This window comes from Nicotiana attenuata, unplaced genomic scaffold (genome assembly GCF_001879085.1).
Source record: "Nicotiana attenuata strain UT unplaced genomic scaffold, NIATTr2, whole genome shotgun sequence".
Lineage (NCBI taxonomy): Eukaryota > Viridiplantae > Streptophyta > Magnoliopsida > Solanales > Solanaceae > Nicotiana > Nicotiana attenuata.
This window is the reverse complement of record NW_017671013.1, coordinates 30,855-55,514: the sequence shown is the minus strand read 5'-3', so window position 1 is coordinate 55,514 and position 24,660 is coordinate 30,855. Positions and strand designations below refer to the sequence as shown.

At 34.5% G+C, this 24,660-nt stretch overlaps 1 protein-coding gene and 7 non-coding genes across 9 annotated transcripts in view; all 8 read left to right on the top strand.

The window, feature by feature from the left end:
• The window catches only part of LOC109205225, a 9,667-nt gene extending 2,543 nt beyond the window's left edge, over nt 1-7,124 (top strand). For both annotated transcript variants that reach the window (XM_019367910.1, XM_019367909.1), the window contains exons 7-18: nt 267-328; nt 1,537-1,639; nt 2,053-2,202; nt 2,990-3,058; nt 3,182-3,238; nt 3,312-3,575; nt 4,329-4,412; nt 4,496-4,606; nt 4,794-4,864; nt 5,591-5,812; nt 5,958-6,051; nt 6,336-7,124. In XM_019367910.1, the coding sequence (XP_019223455.1) occupies nt 267-328; nt 1,537-1,639; nt 2,053-2,202; nt 2,990-3,058; nt 3,182-3,238; nt 3,312-3,575; nt 4,329-4,412; nt 4,496-4,606; nt 4,794-4,864; nt 5,591-5,812; nt 5,958-6,051; nt 6,336-6,635 (1,587 nt within the window). In that variant the 3' untranslated portion in view covers nt 6,636-7,124. The remainder of the gene's footprint in view (nt 1-266; nt 329-1,536; nt 1,640-2,052; nt 2,203-2,989; nt 3,059-3,181; nt 3,239-3,311; nt 3,576-4,328; nt 4,413-4,495; nt 4,607-4,793; nt 4,865-5,590; nt 5,813-5,957; nt 6,052-6,335) is intronic.
• A 2,996-nt stretch (nt 7,125-10,120) lies between these two features.
• On the top strand, nt 10,121-10,192 carry TRNAP-CGG. Its single transcript has one exon. It is a non-coding gene; the product is annotated as a tRNA-Pro (tRNA).
• A 1,491-nt stretch (nt 10,193-11,683) lies between these two features.
• Nucleotides 11,684-11,755, top strand: TRNAP-UGG. The gene has a single exon. It is a non-coding gene; the product is annotated as a tRNA-Pro (tRNA).
• Nucleotides 11,756-11,888: 133 nt separating this feature from the next.
• On the top strand, nt 11,889-11,960 carry TRNAP-UGG. The gene has a single exon. It is a non-coding gene; the product is annotated as a tRNA-Pro (tRNA).
• Nucleotides 11,961-13,879: 1,919 nt separating this feature from the next.
• TRNAP-UGG lies at nt 13,880-13,951 on the top strand. The gene has a single exon. It is a non-coding gene; the product is annotated as a tRNA-Pro (tRNA).
• A 1,699-nt stretch (nt 13,952-15,650) lies between these two features.
• Nucleotides 15,651-15,722, top strand: TRNAP-UGG. Its single transcript has one exon. It is a non-coding gene; the product is annotated as a tRNA-Pro (tRNA).
• Nucleotides 15,723-15,982: 260 nt separating this feature from the next.
• On the top strand, nt 15,983-16,054 carry TRNAP-UGG. The gene has a single exon. It is a non-coding gene; the product is annotated as a tRNA-Pro (tRNA).
• Nucleotides 16,055-17,063: 1,009 nt separating this feature from the next.
• On the top strand, nt 17,064-17,135 carry TRNAP-UGG. The gene has a single exon. It is a non-coding gene; the product is annotated as a tRNA-Pro (tRNA).
• Nucleotides 17,136-24,660: the final 7,525 nt, after the last annotated feature.

Genomic DNA, 24,660 nt, shown 5'->3' with positions numbered 1-24,660 from the left:
GGATGCACTCAAAAAAAAGAAAAAAGGGGGAAAAAGGAAAGGGAGAGAGGTGGAAGGTGTGATTAATACCCTTTACATGTCTATTACTGCTTGGCACTGTTGAAGAATCTGGATTTAAATGTTTTGGGAGAACCAGATTTATGAGTTGCGTTTGCTCACAAACTGTTTAAAATAAATTTATTCACTACTAAAGAACTTGTGAGTGTGAGATTACATCTACATCTAATTCTTGGAAGGCTTTTGAACATGCTCTGTAACTGTTTCAGGCTGAAAAGGCTAAGGAAAAGGAGGAGCTGGTGTCAAGAGGATTTCATGAACTTCAGCAAAGGTTTTTTTGACTATTTACATGTTAATAGTCATTTGATTTGTCTTGTTCATTAGTTCGAAATGATCTATTTCTCCAGAAGATAAACTAAGTAAATATTATATTACAAATAAGCACCAAAGTCACACCAGGAACAATGTTGTAAATAAATGATCCTATCATAGATCCATTGGGGTCTTGAAATAATATAAATATGATTCACTCTACGTAATTTATTAGACCGGTTTATGCTTGTAGCTACCCCGGGGGTTTCAAAATATCTATTCTAAGGTCTAGTATCCCCACAAGATATGCGGTTCTAAGGATTTGCTTCTAATTAACATTTAGCATGCTGTCAAATGTACTATTTCCCATTTCACTCCAAGGACCTGCCAATACCATCAAGGATCTTATCTTCAAAAACCCCTTTTCTAATAATGGATATGTCAGCTTTATCACCTCACCTTTGGAACAGCCAAAGCAAAGCGCAAGAAGGCTCGTTGAATAGCTGCGATAGCACACAAAGTAACATTCTTAGGTGTTACCATGAAAGTTCATTATTGGCTGCAGACTAGATTGGACAATGTAGAATAGAAAAGATGTGGATACTGGTGTTTTTGACCTCCTACTGTAGTAGAGAAGCAATGGAGTTATGAACTAAGCAATTTTCTTTTAGTTTAGTGATTTAATTTGGTCGTGAGTAGGCTTTGGGTGTGAAGTTGGTGTATTCCCTAATTTCAAGACTTCGGAACTCTTGCTCTTCTTTTATTCTTCTTTATTCTTGCATTTTGCCACTCCTCCCATTGGCAATTGAGTGCAAAGGAAGTAACTTCTAAAAGGATCTGAACAGTTGATGTTTCTAAGAAGCAACTTCTTTTCCGTTGGACACTTCGATAATGTGCTGGCCTCGTTATCCATAAAAGTTGCAGTTTGGTGAAGTTTAGAATTTTTGAACTTTTTGCTGAACCTGACTACTGGGTTTGCAGTTTGGTGAAGTATATGCACTTGTGGGCTTATACTGGATTTGTTGTTGTTGTTGTCTGCAGAACCTGACTACTAAAAAAAGAGGTCATAGCCTATTTTTGTAAATTTTATGTTTTCTTCATGAAGATGAATATGGTCTATTTGTAGTCTCCACAAAAATGCCAAATATACAAAACTCTCTAAAAAGTTTATATGGGAATATATGCAGTGTAGCACAATATTGTCCTTATGTTCCATCTTTGACGCAGGATTGAAGATCTAAACTGTGAATTACTTGAAGAGAAAATATTGACGGCTACTTTACAGAGTGATTTGGACAGGGAAGAGAGGTTGGATGAAGCTTTCAAGGAGGTACTTAGTTCTAATGCCCTCCGTGTGAATCCATATGCATAATTACAAAACTAAAACATATATAGAGAAGTGTTCATTTCTCTCTGTGTAAGTTTGATGAGGTGGTTCTCACGAATAAACATGGTATCAAAGTAGGTAGAGCTCCTTAACCTTAAGCTTTCGGATGAGATGATCACACAATACAACAATCTCAATCTTCTCCCAAATATGAAAAATAGACTTTGCTGATATTTCCCTGCACTTCGTACGACATGGGATGGGTCAAACTTACTCTTTGGAAACATTCTATTTATGTGATTATTGGACCAAGGAACTTCTCAACAATAAGAAAGAAAACTATGGATTAGATCCCTTTCATTACTGCTAATTGTCCACCCTTTCCAAGTTTGAAGATGTAATATTTTGTACAACAGGTTGTTCATAAGTTCTATGAGATCAGACAGCAATCATTGGGGGATATCGAAGATGTGTCCTGGGAAGACAAATGTGGGTGCCTCCTGCATGATTCGTCTGAAATGTGGACTTTCAGAAATCCTGGGGAAACATCCACCTCGAAGTACATTGTGAGTTCCAGAAAGTTAGCAGTCTCAAAACTTGGATGTTACTGGTTATAACTGATTCTTGCTTTATCTCAAATCACTTGAGCAGCTTTCATTTTAGTCTATCCCGAATTACTTCATTCATCCCCGTAATTACAAAGTTTCACTGCCAACAATCAAACTACAAACTGATGCTCCTTCTTATTATTTTTAGGGCATATTTTCATCAGACTTCCCCGGTTCACAAAATCCAACTGTTATGTTAATCATATTTCTAACTATCTCCAATTTTAATATTCCATTCAACTTTCTCTCTCAATTACTTTCTGCTAGGAGATTACGTAAAATGGGTTTGTTTTGATCCTGAACTAATTTAACTTGATGTTACCTGTTAGCTGAGCATTCTTCTATGTTTGATGTCTAGTTGTCTACCTTGTCAGTTTTCCTTTTGTTTCCCTATTGTTACTTGGGAGCTTACCATTAAATGTTTATTATTAGTGTGAGCTCTTGTCCAAGAATGGTAACACTCCTTGTGGTTGGTTAGATGCTTTTTCATTTAATCATGAGATGGAGAAGTGTGAGTATTAAAAAAGATATTTGCCAAATACTTGCATTACTTCAAAGGCTGGCTATGGAAATACCCGGTATTTGAGTGTGGGAAGCGTCATAAAATGCATGGAATTTGGAATCCAAGTCACTAACAATTGTTATTGTGGACTACTGGACTGATTATTTCTTTAGAATTGTTCAAACTTGTCAAAAAGAAATGTTCAAACTTATTATATGATCTTGACTAACGTTCCTCAGACAGAGTGCTCTGGAAGAACAAGTGGAGACACTACGAAAATCTTTGGATAATCTTCAGAACAAGCTACAAATGGTATGTAGTTTCTCATCCTCGATTTGTTCGATTTTGACGAAACTTCTTGTTCTACTCATTTCTTAATCATTTGATTGTATTCTTCTCTGTTTATTTTACTTTTACTTGTTGTTGTGTTTTCAGGGTCTTGAAATAGAAAATCACTTGAAGAAGAAAGTGCGTGTCTTGGAAAAGCAGAAAGTATGAACATTGTTACTCTAAAATGGAATATAAGCACCAATTTTGTTAAGATTACTGAAAGGACTGACTGCAGATTCGTTCAGAAGAGAAGCTCAGGGCTCAAATATCGACATTTCACCATTATCATTCTCAGCATAGACTTGATATTACAAGCTTACTTGATGAGGGATTTTCCCATATTAAATCAGCTATGAACATGGTGGAAGAAAAGCTCAAGGGCTGCAGCATGAGCGAGAGAGACTTAAATCCTTCTCAAGTAGATGATTTAAAGTTCAATGAACTTGAATTTCAAGATGTTCGGATAAACAATGATGAAGGTTCAGATTTGATCTTTAAGGTAGTTAGTTCTTGCTTTTGCTCTAGACATTTCTACATCTTCACCCTTCCATATTATTTTGGTAGTGTTCTCTTCTAGGAGTTTTCTTCCATAAGAAGGTTTCTGTTGCACTCAAGTTTCTCAGTTATGCACTAACAATGATGAAGATTCAAGGGGCCAAAGCTATTGTCTTTCTTAGAATGTTATGGTGATAATAACAAATGTATAGCATATCTATTAAAGAAAGAAAAGGACTAGACATTGAGATGGTATCGGTTGATTGTAAAGATTTTGTGTTCTCAGACCTTATTTGCGTTAGTAGTTAGTATCGCTACTAATAATTGAGATGGCTTGTACAAGCTTCCACTCGTTTTTTGTGGTTTGAAGAAAAAGTTTAGCGTGTGGTCTTTTGCATTTTCGGCTGTCAAAGAGATTGGACAAATATTATTTTTGAGTTCGTCTCCTGAGATTTTATAAGTGTTTCTTGGAGTAGGTTTTCTCTATTTCCTAAAATGGTGTAAACTAAGAGCTTGTTCCCTTAGTGGATTCTCCCTTTTGATTCTGTAAAGTCGATGCTTACAATCTTGACATGCTTCTGTTGATATCAGCAGTCACGTTGGAGCAGGATGGGCTACTTTGTTTATTACTGTTTGGATTAGCTTTATCTGCTTTTGCAGTCTAATCTAGCGAGAATGAACCATATAAGTGAGAGGCTTATGAATAAAATATGCTGTCAACATGTTTCTGAAGTTTCTCTATCTCTACCTGTTGCAGAGGAACGAGCCTTGCTCGACAACTACCACTGCTGTTGGAAATAGTGATGCTTCTAAAGCCCTTGCTCTGGCACTAAATGAGAAGGTTTCATAACTGGTGCAGTAAAACTGAGCAACTTTCAAATTGTAAATATGTTATAACTGAATCACTTTTTCTTTCCAATTCAGGTTGAAACATTATTACTTCTCTCACAACAAGAAGAAAGACACTTATTGGAGAGGAATGTCAATGCAGCTATGCAGAAAAAAATTGAGGAGCTCCAGAGGAACTTACTACAAGTATTCTGCTGGGTGTTTGCTTCCTTTAATCTCTTACTTTAATCCCCATCTATCTTTTAACCTCTCACTCTTATCACTTTTGTTTAGTAACACACTGACACTGCTAATATACGATAGTTTGATCATAATGTGGGGCTTGGAGTGACAAACTGTAAATTGGGCTGATATATGTACGTAATTTTTTAAGGTTACAAATGAGAAGGTCAAAGCTCTCATGGAGTTGGCACAGTTGAAGCGGGACCATCAATTACTGCAAGAGTATGTTTCTATCTCCAGTTAGCATTGTGTATGCTAGGAAGAACATTTTCGCCTCCGTTGCTTTTCATGGTACACTTCTTTCAGAGGAGGATATTATAAATCTGCCTTCTCACAAAGGTATTATTGTGGAATTTTCCTTCAAAGATTCTTTGTGGGCTTTATCAATCTTTAAGTTTCTGAATGGAAATCATAAGATTGACATGAAGCCGGGCAGGTGTAAAATGACATCTACTATAGCAATAAGCATGGGTTTGAAAGGGAAAAACACAAGAAGGGAGAAGGGTATAGAATGACAGAATGACATCCATTATAGCAATAGTGATGGGTTTGAACTTTGAACAGGAAAAACATGGGAGAGTATATGGAGATGACACTATTGATAGCAATAAGACCTGGTTTTTAAACTGTGATGAGAGTTTTAACCTACAGACATTATATTATTGGCCTACATTTTTCTGTTTTGAGGGTCTATTGTAAACAGCCTCTCTACCTTCACTAGGTAGGGGTAAGGTTTGCGTACACACTACCCTACCCAGACCCCACCTGCGGGAATATACTGGGTTTGTTGTTGTTGGCCTACATTTTTCTGTTCTTCAATTCATGGTTAAAAGAACACCACCAGCATGTAAATCTGGACTGCTATGCCCTTTCTTCCTTGCTCTACTTATCAACTTATTTAAAGTTGCTTGTTCAAAATGGTAACTGCTAGATGGCTAAATGTTGTAGGAAAGTTAATCAGGCCTCTAGACAAGGAAAATCTGTTGGTGAGATTGCAGTAAAAAGGCCTGTTCAGGAAAAAGATGGAAGATTGAAAAATCTGCTGAAAACTTCTTATTTGAGACGCTGGACTGGCATACAAGATTCAGATGGAAATGATGCTGACACCCATCGAGATTCTGAGGTGATTTATGCTGATAGGAGGCCTACCAATAGCATGGATTATGCTAGGTATTGTTGAAATTTTGCTGATGCTTCTGTTATATTTTAAAACTGCTCGATTACTGGTGCTCCTAAAAGGAAATACTGCAACCGAGGAAATATACTTCTTTGGTATCTCATATTTTCTTGTCATTTCTGAGTTACCCTTTTCCAGGATGAAGATAGAGAATGCAACTCTAAAAGAGAGCTTAGAAAGTATGGATCATCTAATTCGTGCAGTTAGGAGGCTTCGTCTTTCACTTTTAAAGGTAGTACTTTTTTCTCCTAGGTTTCACAGAGGACTCAGATAGAAGCCAATAATTCACCATAAATATAGTTTGCCTATAGGTGAGATGAATACATAACAAAAACAACGCTTGAAGTAGCAATTAGAAAAGATATTGCAAGTTCTGGCTTAATCGTTAACATTACATAGCTTAATGGTTTTTTTAGTCAACTTGAGGTGATGAAGAGGAACAAACTATGTCTTGCTCAATCTCAGTCATGTAAAGAAGTTCCTCCCGTTTTAACCTTTGCAAGCTGCTTGATATAGGTTAAGGAGTCAGCTGCATCCGAAGGAACGGAGTACTGCTCCTCGGAGTCGTTGGACACCATCATTAATGAGGCAAATCAGTTAAAAACTGCACTAGGAAGCTCCCTCCCTCTTAGTTGGTCAGCAGAGGCAGATTCAGGATCATTCAGCGAACGTGTTGAGATAGATGTTAATGGACACTCTACCGGTGAAAACATGGACTTTGTTTCTGCTGCTGGATTTGAGATGGTTGAGCTTTTGGTGTTCATTGCGCAGCTATTGAAAGAGGACAAATGTGACGCCAAGAATGTATTGGCGTAATTGGAGTAGTGCTGGCTCATATCCGTCCAACCCGCCCAGTTAAAAAGGGGTTGGATAATTGACTCATTTAGCGGATCAAATATGGATCATATCCATATAATCCATTATAAAAAAAGATAACCAACGGGTCAGAAATGGATTCCATGAGCTTAAACTTTGCCAGCAAGTTCCGTTGTTCTCCAAGCTCCTGTAACATCGAAGAAGCGACCAGAAGAATTTGTGTACGAAACATTACAAGATACTATGTGTTTTAGATTTAGTTGGTTAATCTTTGAACTGTAACTCAGTTTGTTGTCAAGTCTTACTCGTCGCACAGAAGGATATTCGTTGGTTGTGGCTAGGCTTTTTTAGTTCTTCTTTTCTCTTCCGTTTGTATTTTTTCTCATTTTTCTTTTACTGTTTTTTTTTTTTGGGTAGTCAGAGATTGTAAATTAGTACTATTTAAGATATTATTTTGCTCCGGGGAATGCAAAACTATTTGTTATACTTCGTCTAGAATCTAGATTTGAAAAAAAAAAAATACATCGAACTTTATTTTGCGATGATAAAATTTTGCGCATCTTTCTCCCGTGTGGCTTGGATAAGAAATCAGTTAAAATGGTACTAATATTTTTTTTTTATTGTATAACGTACTGTAAACGTTTCGTTTATAGAAAAGTAAGCATCTTTCTTGATTACATTTGGAACGAGTAAAGAGCATTCTGAGTCGTAAGTGGTATGAAGAATGAGCCAAAACTACTTACTGATCACTAGACAATGATATGACAAGGGCTTGTTGCTCAAGCGGATGTTAGTAAAACTTTTGCTTTAGGCCCAAAGATTTTTTAATTGTGGATATTGTATAAGAAAAAATACAAAATCTTTATTTAAAAAAAAAAAAGAAGAAAGAAAAACTACCTACTTTTAAATAGTGGAAATACTTTAAAGCATTGAATTAAATTACCCAAATCTTCATACTAATAAACATAGTAATTTTTTATAACAATGGCCAAGTAGTAATATATTATGAATATTTAGCTAACATCTTATTAAATTGAATTATCCTTACCAATATAAAAATCAATATTACATCAAATGTTTATTGTGAACATAAAAATCTTGTAAGAATATTACCACTATAAACAAAACGTATAAAGAAAAAAAAGAGGAGTTGTTGACCGTTAATTTTATTGGGTTGGTTTTGGACAGTAGTTCTTAAAGGAAGACAATAATTTGGATGCAAGTTGGAACTAATTGTTGGGTTTGTTATTTAATAAATAATAACAAAAGAGGTATGAATGGAAAAAATGGTGGGAAAAGAAATGGAGGGATGACCCGCGACCCGGTCGGGTCTAGCCCGTTTTTCTTTCCCGGATTAATTTAAATTCGTTTTAAATTTCCCGCAAAAATTTCCAACAGCCATGGCTGTTCTGAAAAGTTGCAAACCTCTTCAGAGGGTCACACCTGTTCCAACAGCCATGACTGTTCTGAAAGGTTGCAAACCTCTTCAGAGGGTCACACCTGTTCCAACAGTCATGACTATTCTGAAAGGTTGCAAACCTCTTCAGAAACATCACCAAGTTGGCTATAAATAGACCTTCAAATCCCAGAATATTTACTTACAAAATTTTCTGAATCTTCTTCTTCTTCTGCTCAAAAATTCCAGTGTGTTTTGCAGCCTTCGAGTGGTTCGGTGTTCATCGGCGTTTTCGGTACCAATACTCCGGTGAGTTAAATCGTTCTATCCTGGGAAGATATATTCCAAAACCTCGGGTACTTGAGGGGAATAATTTCCTTAAGGACACACTGTGTATTCAGTGGGCTCGATTTGTTCCTACAACATTTCAAAAATTATTTTTGAAGTTCGAATACTGTTTTCAGAATTTGTTTCTACTAACTTTCTGTTTCTGTTTTTCAGAAAGATTATTGTTCTATTTATTTACAGCAATACAGATAAATAACACTAATAACCCGAAGGTTTTTTTTAGCTTAGAGTATGAACCAATAGCATCCAACAACACTCATTGATTACAACTTTACAAGGTACTGGGGTGGACGAAGCAACTGCATCTTGGTAAAGGATCTCTTGCAACTGCGTCTTGGTGTTAGCGGGTAAAGAACACAAGTGACTGTAATAGCTAGCCACACCAAAAGAAACTCACCATATACTCCATAAGAATTACAATCTTTGGAAATGGCAGAGCCAATGGCATTCAGCTCTGCTCAAGATGATCTCAAAAAAAAATCTGAAAATACGACATGAGCTTATGTAGATCATTGGTGAGTGGAGATATTTCCAACTTTATGAATCAACGTTTAGAAGGGAAGCCTTGGCGTAATTGCTGTCACGTGATCACAGGTTCAAATCGTGGAAATAGTCTCTTGAAAAAATACAAGGTAAGACCGCGCCCTTGTGGTCCGACTCTTCCTCGGACCTCGCGCATAGCACATAGTGCACCGGGCTTGCCTTTTTATGAATCAATGCTTAAATGTATAAAAGCTTCTACTCCGAGTGACTTGGGGAGGGGAGAGGACACTGCAATGTCGGAATTATTGAAGTGGAACGTTAAAACTTGCATTTGATGACTTAACACCAAGTAAAGACAACGCTGCTCATCTACTGCTTGGGATGGATAAGTTGTATGGGTTCATCAAAGAAAATGTAAAGTTATCCACATTGCAGAGGCGCAACATTTTCATCTTCCAACTTTAATTCCTTTGTTTTCATCAATTTCTTTCTTTTCGTTTTCTTCTTGGACACGGTTACCTTTAAACTTGTCACCTATTTGAAGTTACACATTTATATTTGGGGTTCTATTATCCCTTAAACTTTTTCGACATTGAATTAATACACTATTAAGACGCATACCTGAAAATATATGAAATTTAATTTTTCTCCAGCAAAAGATTCTTTTGCTAGTTCTTTTTCTTTTATTATATTTCAGTTAAACCCTACATGTGTTAAGAAATTACAAAAAATGAGAATAAATTCTACAAAACAGTTGAATATAGTTTGGTTTTACATGTTTCTATGTAGCATATGTCTATCATTCCCTTTATTTTATTTTTCTTGTCATTCAATTATGCACCTCTAATTCTTATATAATTCAGATACTTAATTAACAATACAACTCAGCGCATTTGGTCTAGTGGTATGATTCTCGCTTTGGGTTCTGGAATGCCCCTTTTATACATTTTTTCCGTTTCAGCTTCTAGTTTTTGTACTTTTGTTTTGTTAAAAGGGGCAAGAAGTCGAAAATCCAACAGATCAATTACCCACGTATCATCGTAAAAAAGAAAAAGAAAAAAATCACCCACATACCACAAGCTAAAACCGGTATGTTTTTATTTATTTTAGAACCAATTGTAAATAAAAATAAGAAAAAAATTATAAAAGAAAGCTGGTATTTTCCAAGAAGGATTTCACATTCAGGAAAGGCAAAGGCTTTGGCACCAGGTGAACTAAACAAAGATTAGTATAAACCATGAAATCATATACCAGGTGCGGGCATTTGGTCTAGTGGTATGATTCTCGCTTCGGGTGCGAGAGGTCCCGAGTTCGATTCTCGGAATGCCCCTTCTTTTTTGGCAATTTTCTACACTTTTTCTTTTCAACGACGCACTGTATCCAATTTTTTGTTGAGTAGTGTAAAGGAATATTTTCAGGTTTTAGCGTGCCATCTTTTATTAAACATAGAGCGCATTGGCCAGAATGCCTACTGCTAAAAATAATTCAATAGTTATAATTCATTCTTCTCCTATTCAATAAACGAAGCAGAAAGCAAACTATCCAACTGGACAAATTGCAAAATTGAGATTGTCATCGAGAGAACGTCAACAACTGAGTTATTGTGGCGAAGGCAGAATTTCCGCTAAGGGGGGTAAAAAAAGGTTAAAAAAGATTTTAACTAGATGGAATTGAACCAATGATCTTACAAAGATTTTGAATCCACTTAACCACTAAGATATGCTTTTGGGTTGTGTCAAAGGGATTAAAAACAAAATATATAGAGGTAAAAAATAGATTTTGCATAATTTTAGGGGAAGGGGTTCGGCCCCTAAATCCGCCCCTGCTTGTCACAAGTCTGATACTTTGGAGTGCCCCAATAATTATGTGTAGCGTTTTACCTGAACCTCCCCCATTGCAGGGATGCCAAAAGACAGGATTTTTACGTAGCAGTATTTTATAAAACAATCAGCGCTGAAATTGACGTTCTGAAAATTGCAGCAAGTTAATCAGCCATTTATGTCTAAGATAAGATTCAAACAATAGATTCACACTTGGTCACATGCTCCCAATTTAATGCAACAGGGGAATCAATATTTTTTTAGTTCATTAATTATCAGTAAATAGGACCATTTCTACAGTCCAGACCAAACTTTGCTTTGTCATTGCCTGTACTAACCTTACCTAACATTTGACTTTAAGAACCCTTTACTATTTCCCTTTTGATAAGCATTCTGACCTCAAGTTAACTAAGAAACGCAGCCAAATGTCTTCATACAACAAAATTAGCAGGTAATGATTATCTCAATTCATGTTAATGGACAACCAAATGGCATGGGCTTACCTGTTCATTTTACGCAAAAGCAGATCTGAAACTCCAAAGTTCAATTCAAACTCCCAAGAGATCCCTGAATATAAATAGTCGAACACATAACGTCAAGTATCTGTATGCCATCATTTCAGATATGCTTTTCTGCAAGCTGTTTTCAATTTGACAATGCAGGCATAACATAAAAGAGAAGTTGGTATACGGGTTTTAGTTACATCAAGGATTCATATTGTTTGGTCTGCAGCAAATTTACTTAACATGAGTGCGCCATTTCACAAAAAAGTAATAATGATATAGCTTAATAAAGAAGGTAACCCCTCTTTATATCTCATATCCAAATGGGAGACGGCAAAAGTACCAGAGAACATTTAATCAAGCAAATGAAGATCAACTGGTGTGAAATAAGGAGTATCTAAATTCTATATTGCAGATCAGCAATGGCATTTATGATCAAATAACTCAGAATGGGAAAAACGTTGTGACTAAAAATCAAAGATGACAATGTCAACAAATGGGCATTTGGTCTAGTGGTATGATTCTCGCTTTGGGTGCGAGAGGTCCCGAGTTCGATTCTCGGAATGCCCCTTGATCTTACAAAAGTTTTTGCCCCCAGACGCTGAAAATGCTCTTCCTTCCTAAAATCATTTAATGGTATAAGCTCCAGGCAACTGACATGAAACTTCCAGCTATTATTTAGACCAAAGTACCACCAAAAGCTGGGCATTTGGTCTAGTGGTATGATTCTCGCTTTGGGTGCGAGAGGTCCCGAGTTCGATTCTCGGAATGCCCCCTGCTAATGTAACCATTTTATTCATTTTAGCTGCTGATCTGCTCCTTCACTCTATTTTCTAATTGATATATTCAAATTTAGTAGGTCATAAATGGCTGACCCAGTCCAATTGGCTAGAGATCTTCTAAGAAATACACTTAGTTTCTCTCTATAGTCTCAAATTATCATGCAAACCCTATAATTTACCCACCACCTTGTTAACAATGGAAGCAGAAAACTAGCACATAGCCTAACTTTCTTGACGGCGTAGTGTGAACCGTATTGCAAGATTATCTACAAGGAACATAAACAACTCGCCATTTAGTCTAGTTGTATAGTTCATGGGTGCAAAGTTCCCAGGTTATGGAATGTCCCTACCAACTTTGAGAAGAGTTAGCCAGAAACTCCCCCATCTAAAGTATTTCAAAGATATAAGATTCTTAGTATTTTCTTAAACAATCGGCATTGAGATTGATGTTATGAAAATTGCAGCAAGTTCATCAGCCATTTATGTTACTAAGATTCAAACAATAGAATTCACACTTGGTCACATGCTGAGTATTTAATGCGATAGGGGAATCAATATTTTTCTAGTTTATTAAGTATCAACAAATAGGCATTTCTACAATCCAGACCTAACTTTGCTTTGTCAATATATGCCTGTCCCAAATCTTACCTAATGCTTTGACTGATTGACTGTAAAGCTCTTTATTGTTTCCCTTTTGGTAAGCTTATCCCAAGTCAACTAAGACACTCAGCCAAATGTCTTCACACAAAAAAATTGCAGAAAGATTCTTTCCATTCACGTTAATGGACTACTAAATGGGATGAATCACATGAAGCTGAATAAGGAAAATCTAGATCTATATGCTAAAAATTAATACATCATGAATAGTTGCAATAGCGTAGAGTTGAGCTTGCCTGTTCAGTTTACCGAAAAGCAGATCTGAAACTCCACAGTTCAGTGTCCAACTCCCAAGAGATCCCTAAATATAAAATGTCGAACAGATAAGCTCGAGTATCTCAACCATAGTAAGCCATCATTTCAGACACACGTTTTTGCCATTTCTTTCCAATTTGATAAAGCAGGCAAAACTTAAAAGTTAAGTTAGTATTTGCATTTGTCGTTGCATCAAAGATTCATAATGTTTTGTTCAGAACAACTGAAATCATTAATCAATGACATGGAGGTGTTGCCAAAATTGAGGCAAAAGCTTTCACGTCGATAGAAGGAGTAAAGCAGATACCCATTGTTACTGAACCATATTTATTTCAATATAGTCAAAAACAAAGAAGCATGAATATCATTGAACCATGTTGAGTTGCGCCCAATTTACATATAATGAGCTGCAGCATTCCATGAAAACAAGTGATAAGGATATAGCTTGATAAAGAACGTATCCGAAAGAGAACTGGAAATAAAAGAACACAACAGAAGCCCAGGTTTAACTATTATTGTGATACTCCCCAACTTAGTGGAGTTTTCTTTACTTCAGGCGTGATTTAATCGAACTATGATGTCAAACAAGTAATCTTAATCCAGCTAATGCCAGAGACCTGGCCTCATGTCCAATGACAGTTCTTAATCACTAGACAGACTTCATGGCTTTGGGATTCCAGATGCCCAAAAGGTTGAATATGACAGAGAAGGATAGTGAATAGACAAGTGACAGAAATTACCATAGCTGATAGCATCTTTAGGCATTGGGATCAGCACAAATCAGAAAGCAAAAGCATAATATTTTAATCAACCCCTCTTTACATCTCACTAATCCATGTGCGAGTCACCATAAGTACTGAAGAACATGTTTTTAAGCAAATGAAGATCAGCAGGTCTGCAATAAGGAGTATAATTCTATGTTGCAGATAAGCAATGACATTGTGATCAAATAACTCAGAAGGTGAAAAATACATTTGACTAAAACTCAATGTCAACGAATGGGCATTTGGTCTAGTGGTATGATTCTCGCTTTGGGTGCGAGAGGTCCCGAGTTCAATTCTCGGAATGCCCCAAAAATATTTAGTGCCCTTTTTTCAAGCCTGTGCTCCTGCTAGTTACAAAAGGATTTGAAAGCAAATGTGGAATTACTTTTAACGCTTTGCTGGACAATCTACAGTGAGATCCTGTTCAGGAAACTGCAGTAAGCTCATCAAGCATTTAAAATATCGGATCCCAATGATTGGTGGAATTTCACCTTAACGACATGTACAGACAATAAAATTTAGCTAGTCTATTAATCCAAAACATTTCTACAGTCCAGCCATAATGCTGCTTTGATCAATGCCTGCGCTAAACCTTACCTAATGTTTGACTTCAGGAGCTCTTTATTATTTCGCTTTCGGTGAGCATTCTGATCCGAAGTCAACTAAGATACCAAGCCAACAACAACAACCCAGTGTAATCCCACAAGTGGGGTCTGGGGAGGGTAGTGAGTACGCAGACCTTACCCCTATCCCGAGGGAGTAGAGAGGCTGTTTCTGAAAGACCCTCGGCTCAAGAACTAAGATACCAAGCCAAATGTCTTTATACATCATAATTTGTAGGCAAAGATTTTTTGAACTCTCATTAATGGCAACCAAATGGCATGAGTTAGATGAAGCTGAATAACGTATAACTAGACTATGAGCTAAAAATTAATACTGCAACAGTGCAGTGTTGGGGCTACTGTTCAGTTTACTGATAAGCAGATCTAAAACTCCAAAGTTCAATGTCAATATCCGAACAGATCCTGAATATAAATACTGAACAGGTAAGCTCAAGTATCTCATAAGCCATCATTTCACACATGCTTTCCAGTTTTACCATCTGTTTTCAATCTTACTGAGAAGGCAAAACTTAAAAGTTAAGTTAGTACCTGGGTTTGTCTAAATTAGAGATTCATAATGTTTAGTCTATAACAAGGTCATTTACTTTCTCAAAGAAAAAACAAACAAAATCATATAGGGGTCAAGAAAGTCAACAGTAACAACTGAAATCATTGATCATCAATGGCTGAAAGTTCTTTCATAAAATTCAGGCAAAAGCTCGCAGAATTTCACATCAAAATGAGGTCTGAATGTATACTCATAGTTCATGAGCTATTTTCATTTCCATTAGTAAACCAACAATGCATGAACATCATTGTACCGTGTTGTTCCGTACCAATTTACATAGAAGCTGCACAATTTCATGAAGAAAAGTGAAAACGATATAGCTTAAAGAGAAGGTGCCCAAAAGAGAACTGGTAAGAACAGAACCCAACAGAAAGCCCATGTTTAACTATAAATGTGATACTTGAGTAGGCTTTCCTTACTATGATGCTCAAATATGCAATATTAACACAGCTAATGCCAGGACCTGGTCTCATATCCAATGACAGTTCTCGATCATTAGACAAATTTAGTGACTTTTTTATTCCAGATGCTCAAAAAGGTTGAGTATGATAGAAAAGGATGATACATAGACAAACACCAGTAACAACTAAAGATGATAGCATCTTTAAGGATCGAGAGCAGCGCAAATCAGAGGAAGCTAAGCGCTCCCTCTGAGTATCTCCCATATCCAAATGGGAGTCAGCAAAGTACCAAAGAATATTTGGTAAGCAAATGAAGATCAACTGGTGTGGAATATGGAGCATCTGAAGTCTAAATTGCAGATAAGCAATGACATTCACAAACAAATAACTCACAAGGGGAAAATACATTTGACAAAGATGGCAATTGTCAACAAAAGGGCATTTGGTCTAGTGGTATGATTCTCGCTTTGGGTGCGAGAGGTCCCGAGTTCGATTCTCGGAATGCCCCTTGATTTTGATAAAAAATTTAATCTACAATAAGTTGATTAACTCTTCAAGTGCTCCTTCATCTTTAACTGACTCTACAGTTGATTAAAACACCTCTAACAGCATAGTTCTATCTGTCTCATTCAATTATTTTAACAATGGAAGATCCCTGAGACATTGAGATGCATCACTCCTAGAAAATAATTTCGCAAAATGGTATAAGCTCCAGAAAACTGAACATGAAACTTCACTATTATTCAGACTAATGGACCAATAAAAGCTGGGCATTTGGTCTAGTGGTATGATTCTCGCTTTGGGTGCGAGAGGTCCCGAGTTCGATTCTCGGAATGCCCCCAAAATTTTGACCACCCTTTTTCAAGCCTGTACTCCTGTGGGTTATAAAGGATCAGAAGGAAAAACATAGGATTTTCATTTAACACTTTGCTGAACAATTAACATTGAGATTCCTGTTCTGAAAACTATAGTAAGCTCATCAAGTATTTAAGATGTTGGGATTCCAATGATGAACGGAATTCACTTTACGTCATGCATGGACAATTAAATTTATTTACTGTATTAAATACTAACAAAAGGAAACTGTTACAAGAAGGCACTAATTATTTATTGCTGATCCAAACAGTCAAGGCAGAATTGTAGAACTGATTCTTCTTTCTAGTGTATTTTTGTAAACCATACTTAATGTTTGACTTTCACCACTCTTTTTGTTCTCCTGTTCTGTGCACATTCTGATCATAAGACATCCAAGACGGTCGGCCAAAATTCATGTTCTATGAGACCCGCAATATGAACAAGCTCGAATACATGGAGTTATATATAAACTAGAATAGCATCCTATATTATTCAAGTAACAAAAAAATCTGGGAGCAACATAAAATTAGCAGGAAAGCCATGTTTCTTCAGTATATGTTATTCCTAGATTTGGTGCCTCGATTTATGCAGTGAATTCACCTCAAAACAGCGGTGCTAGAACATGAAGCTAACCGGTTTATGCCAGAGATCTAGCTTAAGTCAAATTTCATGTTCTTGGATAACATACAACCACTGGGTTGAATCTAGTAAGAGGATTTCAAAGAGAATTGGACCAGTACAAAAAAAGCTTGTAGCATCTGTAGAAGTCAGGAAAAGTGAGATCAGAAGAGAGACTGCCAAAGCAGAAGCATTAAAGCACCTGTCTTTTTCCAGTAACTTAGGATACAGCAGAATACAAAAAATATCAACGAGACTGAATTAAGATGTCTAAAGATTCTAAATTTGCAACTAAGCAAAGCTTTTATGATTGATTTTTCCAGACAATAAGGAAAAGACATTGATCATGAGCCAAAAATGACAATAATCAACAACTGGGCATTTGGTCTAGTGGTATGATTCTCGCTTTGGGTGCGAGAGGTCCCGAGTTCGATTCTCGGAATGCCCCATGTTTTTTCAATTCAAATACAGACAAGATCAAGTATTTAATGTTTTCTTTAGTAGATAATTTAATATTAGAATCTGACTCTTCCTTATTTCAGCACATGCAGATACAAGGTAAGATACCATTTATCTTAAAGAATTCCTACTCAATGCCCTATTTATCAAAAATGGTAGTTTTCCTATCAAGTACCTGGATTTATTGTCCCTCAAGAGAATAAAGAGAGAAATTTCCTCTACTAGAGAAAATAAAAAAGAGAATCAGATTGGAAAAGGAAAGTGTTGTCCTCTGAAGATCGCCTAAGGCTTATTAAACATGTTGTAGTCTTCCTAAGATGCATTATTGCTTCTAAAGGTACAGAAGCCACATAAATGTTTGAGTACACTTTTATATATGGTTTACGGTACTAATGTTAGCATGATACACAAAAGTATACATCAACTCATTTTAATTCCAGAACCATGCTGATGACTGTAAGCCAGTAATGGCAATGGATGTCATCCAAAGTCCCCATATGCAAATCAATCAACCAAATTAGTTATGAGACTATCAGAGCAGATAGTAACACAATCACAAAATACTAGGAGTACGAAGTGGCAGTATTGACAAAGCCAGCAAACCATAACTGTTTGATGTTTCATGTAAAGGATGCTATCCACAAGTATGGTTTTGACTCTTTCGCAGTGTAACATTCATTGAGGACTGAACCTTTTAGGGTGAAAACATACCCTTTTAGTTTGGATTTGATATAAGAAAAACCTCATAACAGATGAATACAGTATCATGTCAGTAAAGACAAATTCAGCTGCTCATAAGCATTTGTACCACTTAACATATACGAAACACCAAACTTCAAATACTTACATATGCACAAGAAAATGCGGAAGCAGGAAAGAACTTTCAAATGCAAACAACTGGTTGACTGCAAGGAAGTACAAGCTCAATGCACAACATTACCCAGAACACATGTACAAGAACATAAGTGCTCAAAGGTCAATCTTTCAGAGTTTTCCATCTGGTTCATTTTCCATTATTACTATGTTAGTTATTATTATTGATAATTATTGTTCAATTTTCCTTGTGTTTATTTTTGTCATTTTTACTTCATATGATTAAATAAATCAAGAGGATTTGCTAAAATTATGAGTAAGATTGGTAGATACAAGTAAGTGCAAATCATCTACCTGAAACTCATGCAACAATACATTCTCCAAATTATATCCATGAGCTTTAATACTTATCAGAACAAAAAAGTATTGCAATCATATAACTTTTATCTTTCAAAAAGTTAAAATTCATTAATCTATTAAAATTTGAACTTTAAAGTGATTTTCTCTACCAAGCTAGTTTTTCAACTATTCCTTTAGTACTTTTCTTCAACCTATTTTTTTTACCAAGAAATCCATCCTCTAACCTTCTCCACTTAAATAGCAAACTTAGTTCACATGGCCCAGGGCTCGAACTTGTGACCTAAAATCCTAAATCACAAGTCCCTCGGCTTTTTCTTCTACCTATATTATTATAACAGATAAATTAAAATAATAGCTTAAACTCCATATCTAGTCAACTCCATCACAAAAAAAAAATGGTACAAAAGAAGTACTGGAATACTAATTTACCCGGGGAAAAAAATGTTGTAAGCAAAATACAGCTACGGCTAAGCAACTCAAGCACGACTGAGTAGCTGCAATTTCGTACTTACACAGATAAAAAGTAAAATTGACAAATAATATGGATATACTGGAGTAGCTTGGATTTGACAGACGACTTGGGGAAATTAAAGAAGATGCACAAACCTGAAATGTAAAAAATCGCTTATAATTGAACTGAACAGCTGTATTGGATTTCGGAGTCGGAGAATGTTCGGAGCAGAGAATATTTGAACAGTTAATTGGAGTTATTTATAGATTTTAAATTATAATTTTCGTCGAAATTGAACCCGCGTGCCGTTTTGCGCGCGCAATTATTTCTTTTTCTTATTTTTTTTCCTCTTTGGGGGGAGTAATTTTTTCTCCCTCACGTGGTTTCCATTTTCTTTTTAGTGTGTTTCATTCTTATTTTTTTCTTACCTCCACCCATCCAGTAGAATCGATATAATTCTCTATTTATTCCCTCGTTTTAATTTAGATGGTGTAGTTTGACATGACACAAAATTTAAGGAAAAAGAAATTGAAATAAGTGATCCTAAAAGTTTAAGGGCAAAAACTTCGTGGGACCATAATATTTGTGTGAATATAGAAATTTCTCATTAAGTGAAAAGTGGTTAAAATAAAAAGTTTAAGTTTAATTGTTTTCATATATAAAAGATATTTTTTTAACAAACTAATGAAGAAAATTGTGTCATTTAAATGAAAACAGGAAAGGAGTACCATTTACCTTGATGGAATTTGAACCTCTACCATTTAAATAATAGTACTAGTTTAGTATACGTACGTTGCACGTGAATTTTACGTCTATCAATAAAAGTGCATTAAATATTGAACAAAAATAAATTTTGAATATAGACTTGAACTCATAATAAGTAAAAAAAATTCACCTCATAATAAGGATTGAACATTTAGAAAAATCTATTAGTTTATGCATCAATGTACAATATAAGTAATTAGTTCACATAAGTTGGACAACATACCCCATTATTCTTCAAAATTTGCCCAATGTTTAAGTGCAGCTTATTTACAATTTTTTTTTTTTTTGACAAAATTACTCTCATTGTCAGTTGGCCCAACATTCTAACAAAATTGAGCCTATATTTTCCCTTCTTACCCGGTATGGCCCAGTTTCTATAATATTGAAAAATTATTTTCACCGATTAGCCACATCGCCGCCCCCATTCTTTTTCTTTATGCAGAGGAAACTTTTCCATTTCCAAATCAGTTTTCTCTTTCAGATTTTCTCTCCACCCCTCTTTCTCTTTCATTTTCAATTAGCTCTTGCTCTTTCTCTCTCTCTCTCTCTTTCTCTCTCTCTGGCAAAATAGTCGAGTTCTTCTTCAGATTTCCTTTCTATTAGGCTATTAATCCAAAACTCAAGTATGTAAAAAATTACCTTCAAGTGTAGCAGATCGAATAGACAAAGACTTTTTGCGGTTAAAAAGATCGAAAGGAAAGTGAAGAAGACGATTGAGGCAAAGCGCGTGAAATTGTTATTATTCAGAGGACGACATAGAGAAGATGAACACCGAAAAGTTGCAGAGAACGCCATTCATCTGTATCTCCTCTTCCACAAAATAACATTGTTGAACAATCCACACCGGATCTATCTTTTGTAGTCTTTTTCTTTTCGATTCAGTGCTCGCCGAGGCCGATTCCGACTTTCACATTGAGGATCCTTTTATTCCCGTTTGAAGAAAAAGAAAATATTGAGTGTTATTTCTTTTAATTCTTGTCTCTTATTCTAAGTTATGAAATCTCCTTTTTTTTGGTAATTTTTCCTCCTCCTCCTCCTTCTTCTTCTTCTCACTTTTAATGACTTCCGAAGGGAGGAAGAATGATGTATATGTTGTATATAACTATATATACTTTGTATAATCATGTATAACCATGTATATTTGTGTGTATTCTCATAGTTATACAGAATTATACATGATTATACACAAGTATACAAGATTATACATAATTATAACCATGTATATTTGTGTCTATTCTCATAGCTATAAAGAATTATACATGATTATACACAAGTATACAAGATTATACATAATTATACAACATAGATAATAGTAAAAAAAATTGCCTTCGGATAGTATATATTATTATATATTTATGTATAATTAACGTATGCATGACTATGTATAACAATGTATATAAGGTGTTTAATAATGTAAATTTTTATTTTCTCCAGTGAAATAAGATTTTCCCTTACAAAACTTTGAATTTTGCAAAAAAAATATAAAAATAAAATTATAGACTCTAAGGATGAATATATTTTTTACTTCAACTTCCTGATATTGTGAATTTCAGGAAATACTATACAGAGGGAAGTAAAAAATAAATAAGAATGAAAATGAAAAAAGGGAAAAGATAAAAATGAAAGAAAAAAGCGAAATCNAGTTGACGAAGTTCGACTTGTTTACATAAATTGATTAATGTTTGTGGGCTACCGGATGAAAACCGTATTTGTGGGTTAGGCGGCTGAAAAGTGCTTTCTCCAAGTGTATTTTCATGTAAATTTCCCTTTTTTTTTAATACCAAACAAAAGTTTATTTAGAGGTTTACATATTAATATCAAATATAATTCAAAAAAAAAAATTGAACTAAAAATAAGGATTGAGCATATTAGAAAATTTTATTTCCTAACGGCACGGTATACGAAATTTTTGTTATGAGTAGTTTATTTACAATTGTCTAAATTCAATGAAATGGGATATAACTTTCAAAACATAATATGTAAATTGTTTCCGTGCGCAAGGTAATTATATTTAGCAAAATTTTATATTATAAGCGAGACAGAAAAAACTTGCACCACACCTTAAAATTAATATTCCGTAAAATATTTATGATGACGAATAAGAAATAGTCCAAATAGAAATAATCATTTTCATGAGATAATGAAAATTAATTGCCTAAACGAATGAAATTATCAAAAATCTAGCTAGATGCAAGGAAGTCAATTGCCAATCACTATTTTTTAATTAACACAATTACTAATAAGATTTTAGTTGAGAGTTTGAATGTCTAATCAATTTTCTGTTACAGAATGCAATTACTCTAACAATCTCTGTAAAATTTATAAATATGTCAACTTTAAAACTGATAATAGTTATGAGATACGATAAACAAAACACACGATTGACAACTTTTTAATTCATAATTGTCTATCAAGAATAAACATAAGCATGTTATTTATATAACTTCAATAAAAAACTAAAAGTTAGAAAATTTCTCACGAGCAAGTTTACCTCCACAAATAATGACACTATTAAAAGTTTATGATAAGAATAATAAATGCTTGCTTTTTTATAAAAGTATGCAACTCCTAATTCTAAATTATTAAGTTTTAAAATTCTAGATTAATTGTTGAATCCTAAACCTATAGAGTCTAATTCTTCTACTTTTTTTTTTATCCGGAGGCATTGTTACATTAATCATGAATTCTAAGCCAAAAATGCTAATTTGAGTTGAAAGTGGTTGGAGATTTTAACTAAAATATTTATAAATAATTAATTGGTTAAAATTCAATAACAAACAAAAAAACTCCTAAACCTAAAAGGAGATCAAAGTGCTCCGAAGTTTCCTAACATGAAAACTAACTTGATATATGTAATAAGGAAAACTAACGTTTTATTATTTTCTACAAATCAGGTATATTACGAACTTCTAATAAGGAAAACTTTAATAATTCAAATTATAGTTAATTTTAAAATCTTAAATATTAAAAGAATAATTATATTAATATTTTATTTGGTGTGAACTCTATTTTTAAAGAGTAAATAAGGCGAACGACATTTTGCTAAGGCATTCATGCTTTTAATGTAGTGAATATTTAAAAGGTATCTTAAATTATAAAATAAAAACTACGTAAAAAATAGTGTAACTTATTAAAAATAATATTTTAGTTAATTCTATAAAGAAAAAAATATTGCGTCAAAATGGTCCTCATGCCTTTTTTTTGGTCAGAAAGATAATATATATTAATAATTAAGTAATTCGTACAGAGGGTTGGGGTCTGACTGGCACCCTATCACAAACTATAATGCTATTACAAAGTACTAGATTGCTACTAATAGTTACGGTTGTCATGATCTTTCCAATGGAATTATTATCACAACAACTAATTACATATGAAGGTGACTGATCAAGATTGCCTATTTGATTTTCCCAAGCAGTTCCTTGGCATGATGGAGGTCTGCCAAACATTCCTTGTCTTTCTCAAAAACCTCATTTGCCTTATAGTAATTCTGATACATGTTTTGTTTTGGTTTAAAATTGTATGCCTAATGTGTCAATTTGTATTAATTAACATTGTTCATAACAGTATTTTAGTCTGTCTATAACATTTTTTTCTTGTTTTTGAGGAAACAACTTAGAAAGGTAAGTTTGAACGCGGTTTTCAATTTTCAAATACCGCATTTCAGCTCAACTTCAAATACTTTTTTTTTCTTCAATTATCACCAAATTTATGTCCGACTTCAACTTCAAAATTAAGAGTATTACCTATTATTCATTATAAAAATAAAATGCATATTGTTGTGAAGAAATATTACATGATTGAAGGATAAGAGGATCTGTTAACGTTACAATAATACGTTCATCCATAAATAATTATGCTATAATATTCTTAGTTCTAAACATAAAGTCACATTAAAAATAATTTTATAAAGAAGTAATGTTGGTTCTTTCCTTACATGAAATTAAATAAACTTGACATTTTGCAAGAAAGAATAATTGTACTCAAAGTAGACGTATCATTGTGCAATTCAAAATGTAAGTAAAAAGGGATAAAGATAATTCCTCAATTTTTGTTTGATAATCAACGAAGTTGCCGAAATGTTTTTCCATGACAAAAGTAGTTAGAATTTTAATAAGGTATAATTGGAAATAATTTGACTACCTCTTGAAAAAGACATTTCCCCTTTTGTTTAACTTAGACTTGCCGATCATTTTTTTCTAAATAATTATATACATATCAATGTTCAGAAAAATGCTCTCTACTTTCACTCCCAGTTCTCATCATTTGCGCCACTACTAACTGTTCCTCCACCCACTCAACTAAAGCACCATGGATCCTGGTACTCCAGCTACCATTCCCCCAATCATCGAATCCCCAAATACCACCACCATGCAGATCGATCATCCTCCCTCACCAAAAACCATCACAAAAACCTCCTTTTTGGAAAAAATGATCACCAATACTCAACTCTCACCCGCCCTCAGTAACCCAAATCTCCAATTCGGAGCAGAGAATATTTGAAGTTTTGAACAGTTAATTGGAGTTATTTAGTGATTTTAAATTATAATTTTCCTCGGAATTGAAACCCGCGTGCCGTTTTGCGCGCGCAATTATTTTTGTTTTTCTTTTTTGTTTCCCCTCTTTGGGGGGAGTAATTTTTTCTCGCTCACGTGGTTTTCATTTTTTTAGTGTTTTTCATTTTTATTTTTTTGACCTGCACCCATCCAGTAGAATCCATATAATTCTCTATTTACTCTCTCGTTTTAATTTAGATGGTGTAGTTTGACATGACATAAAGTTTAAGGAAAAAAAAAATTGAAATATGTGATCTTAAAAGCTTAAGGGCAAAAACTTCGTGGGATCATAATATTTGTGTGACTGTAAAAATTTCTCATTAAGTAAAAAGTGGTTAAAATAAAAAGTTTAAGTTAAATTATTTTCATGTATAAAAGATATTTTTTAACAAACTAATGAAGAAAATTGTGTCATTTAAATGAAAACAAGAAAGGAGTACCATTTACCTTGATGGAATTTGAACCTCTAGTATATAAATTAGAGGTTACCACAAAATCGACATCGACCTCTCCCATAATATGGTTACAACTGGATTGTAATAGGGCATGATTTGGGTATGTGCGGGGGG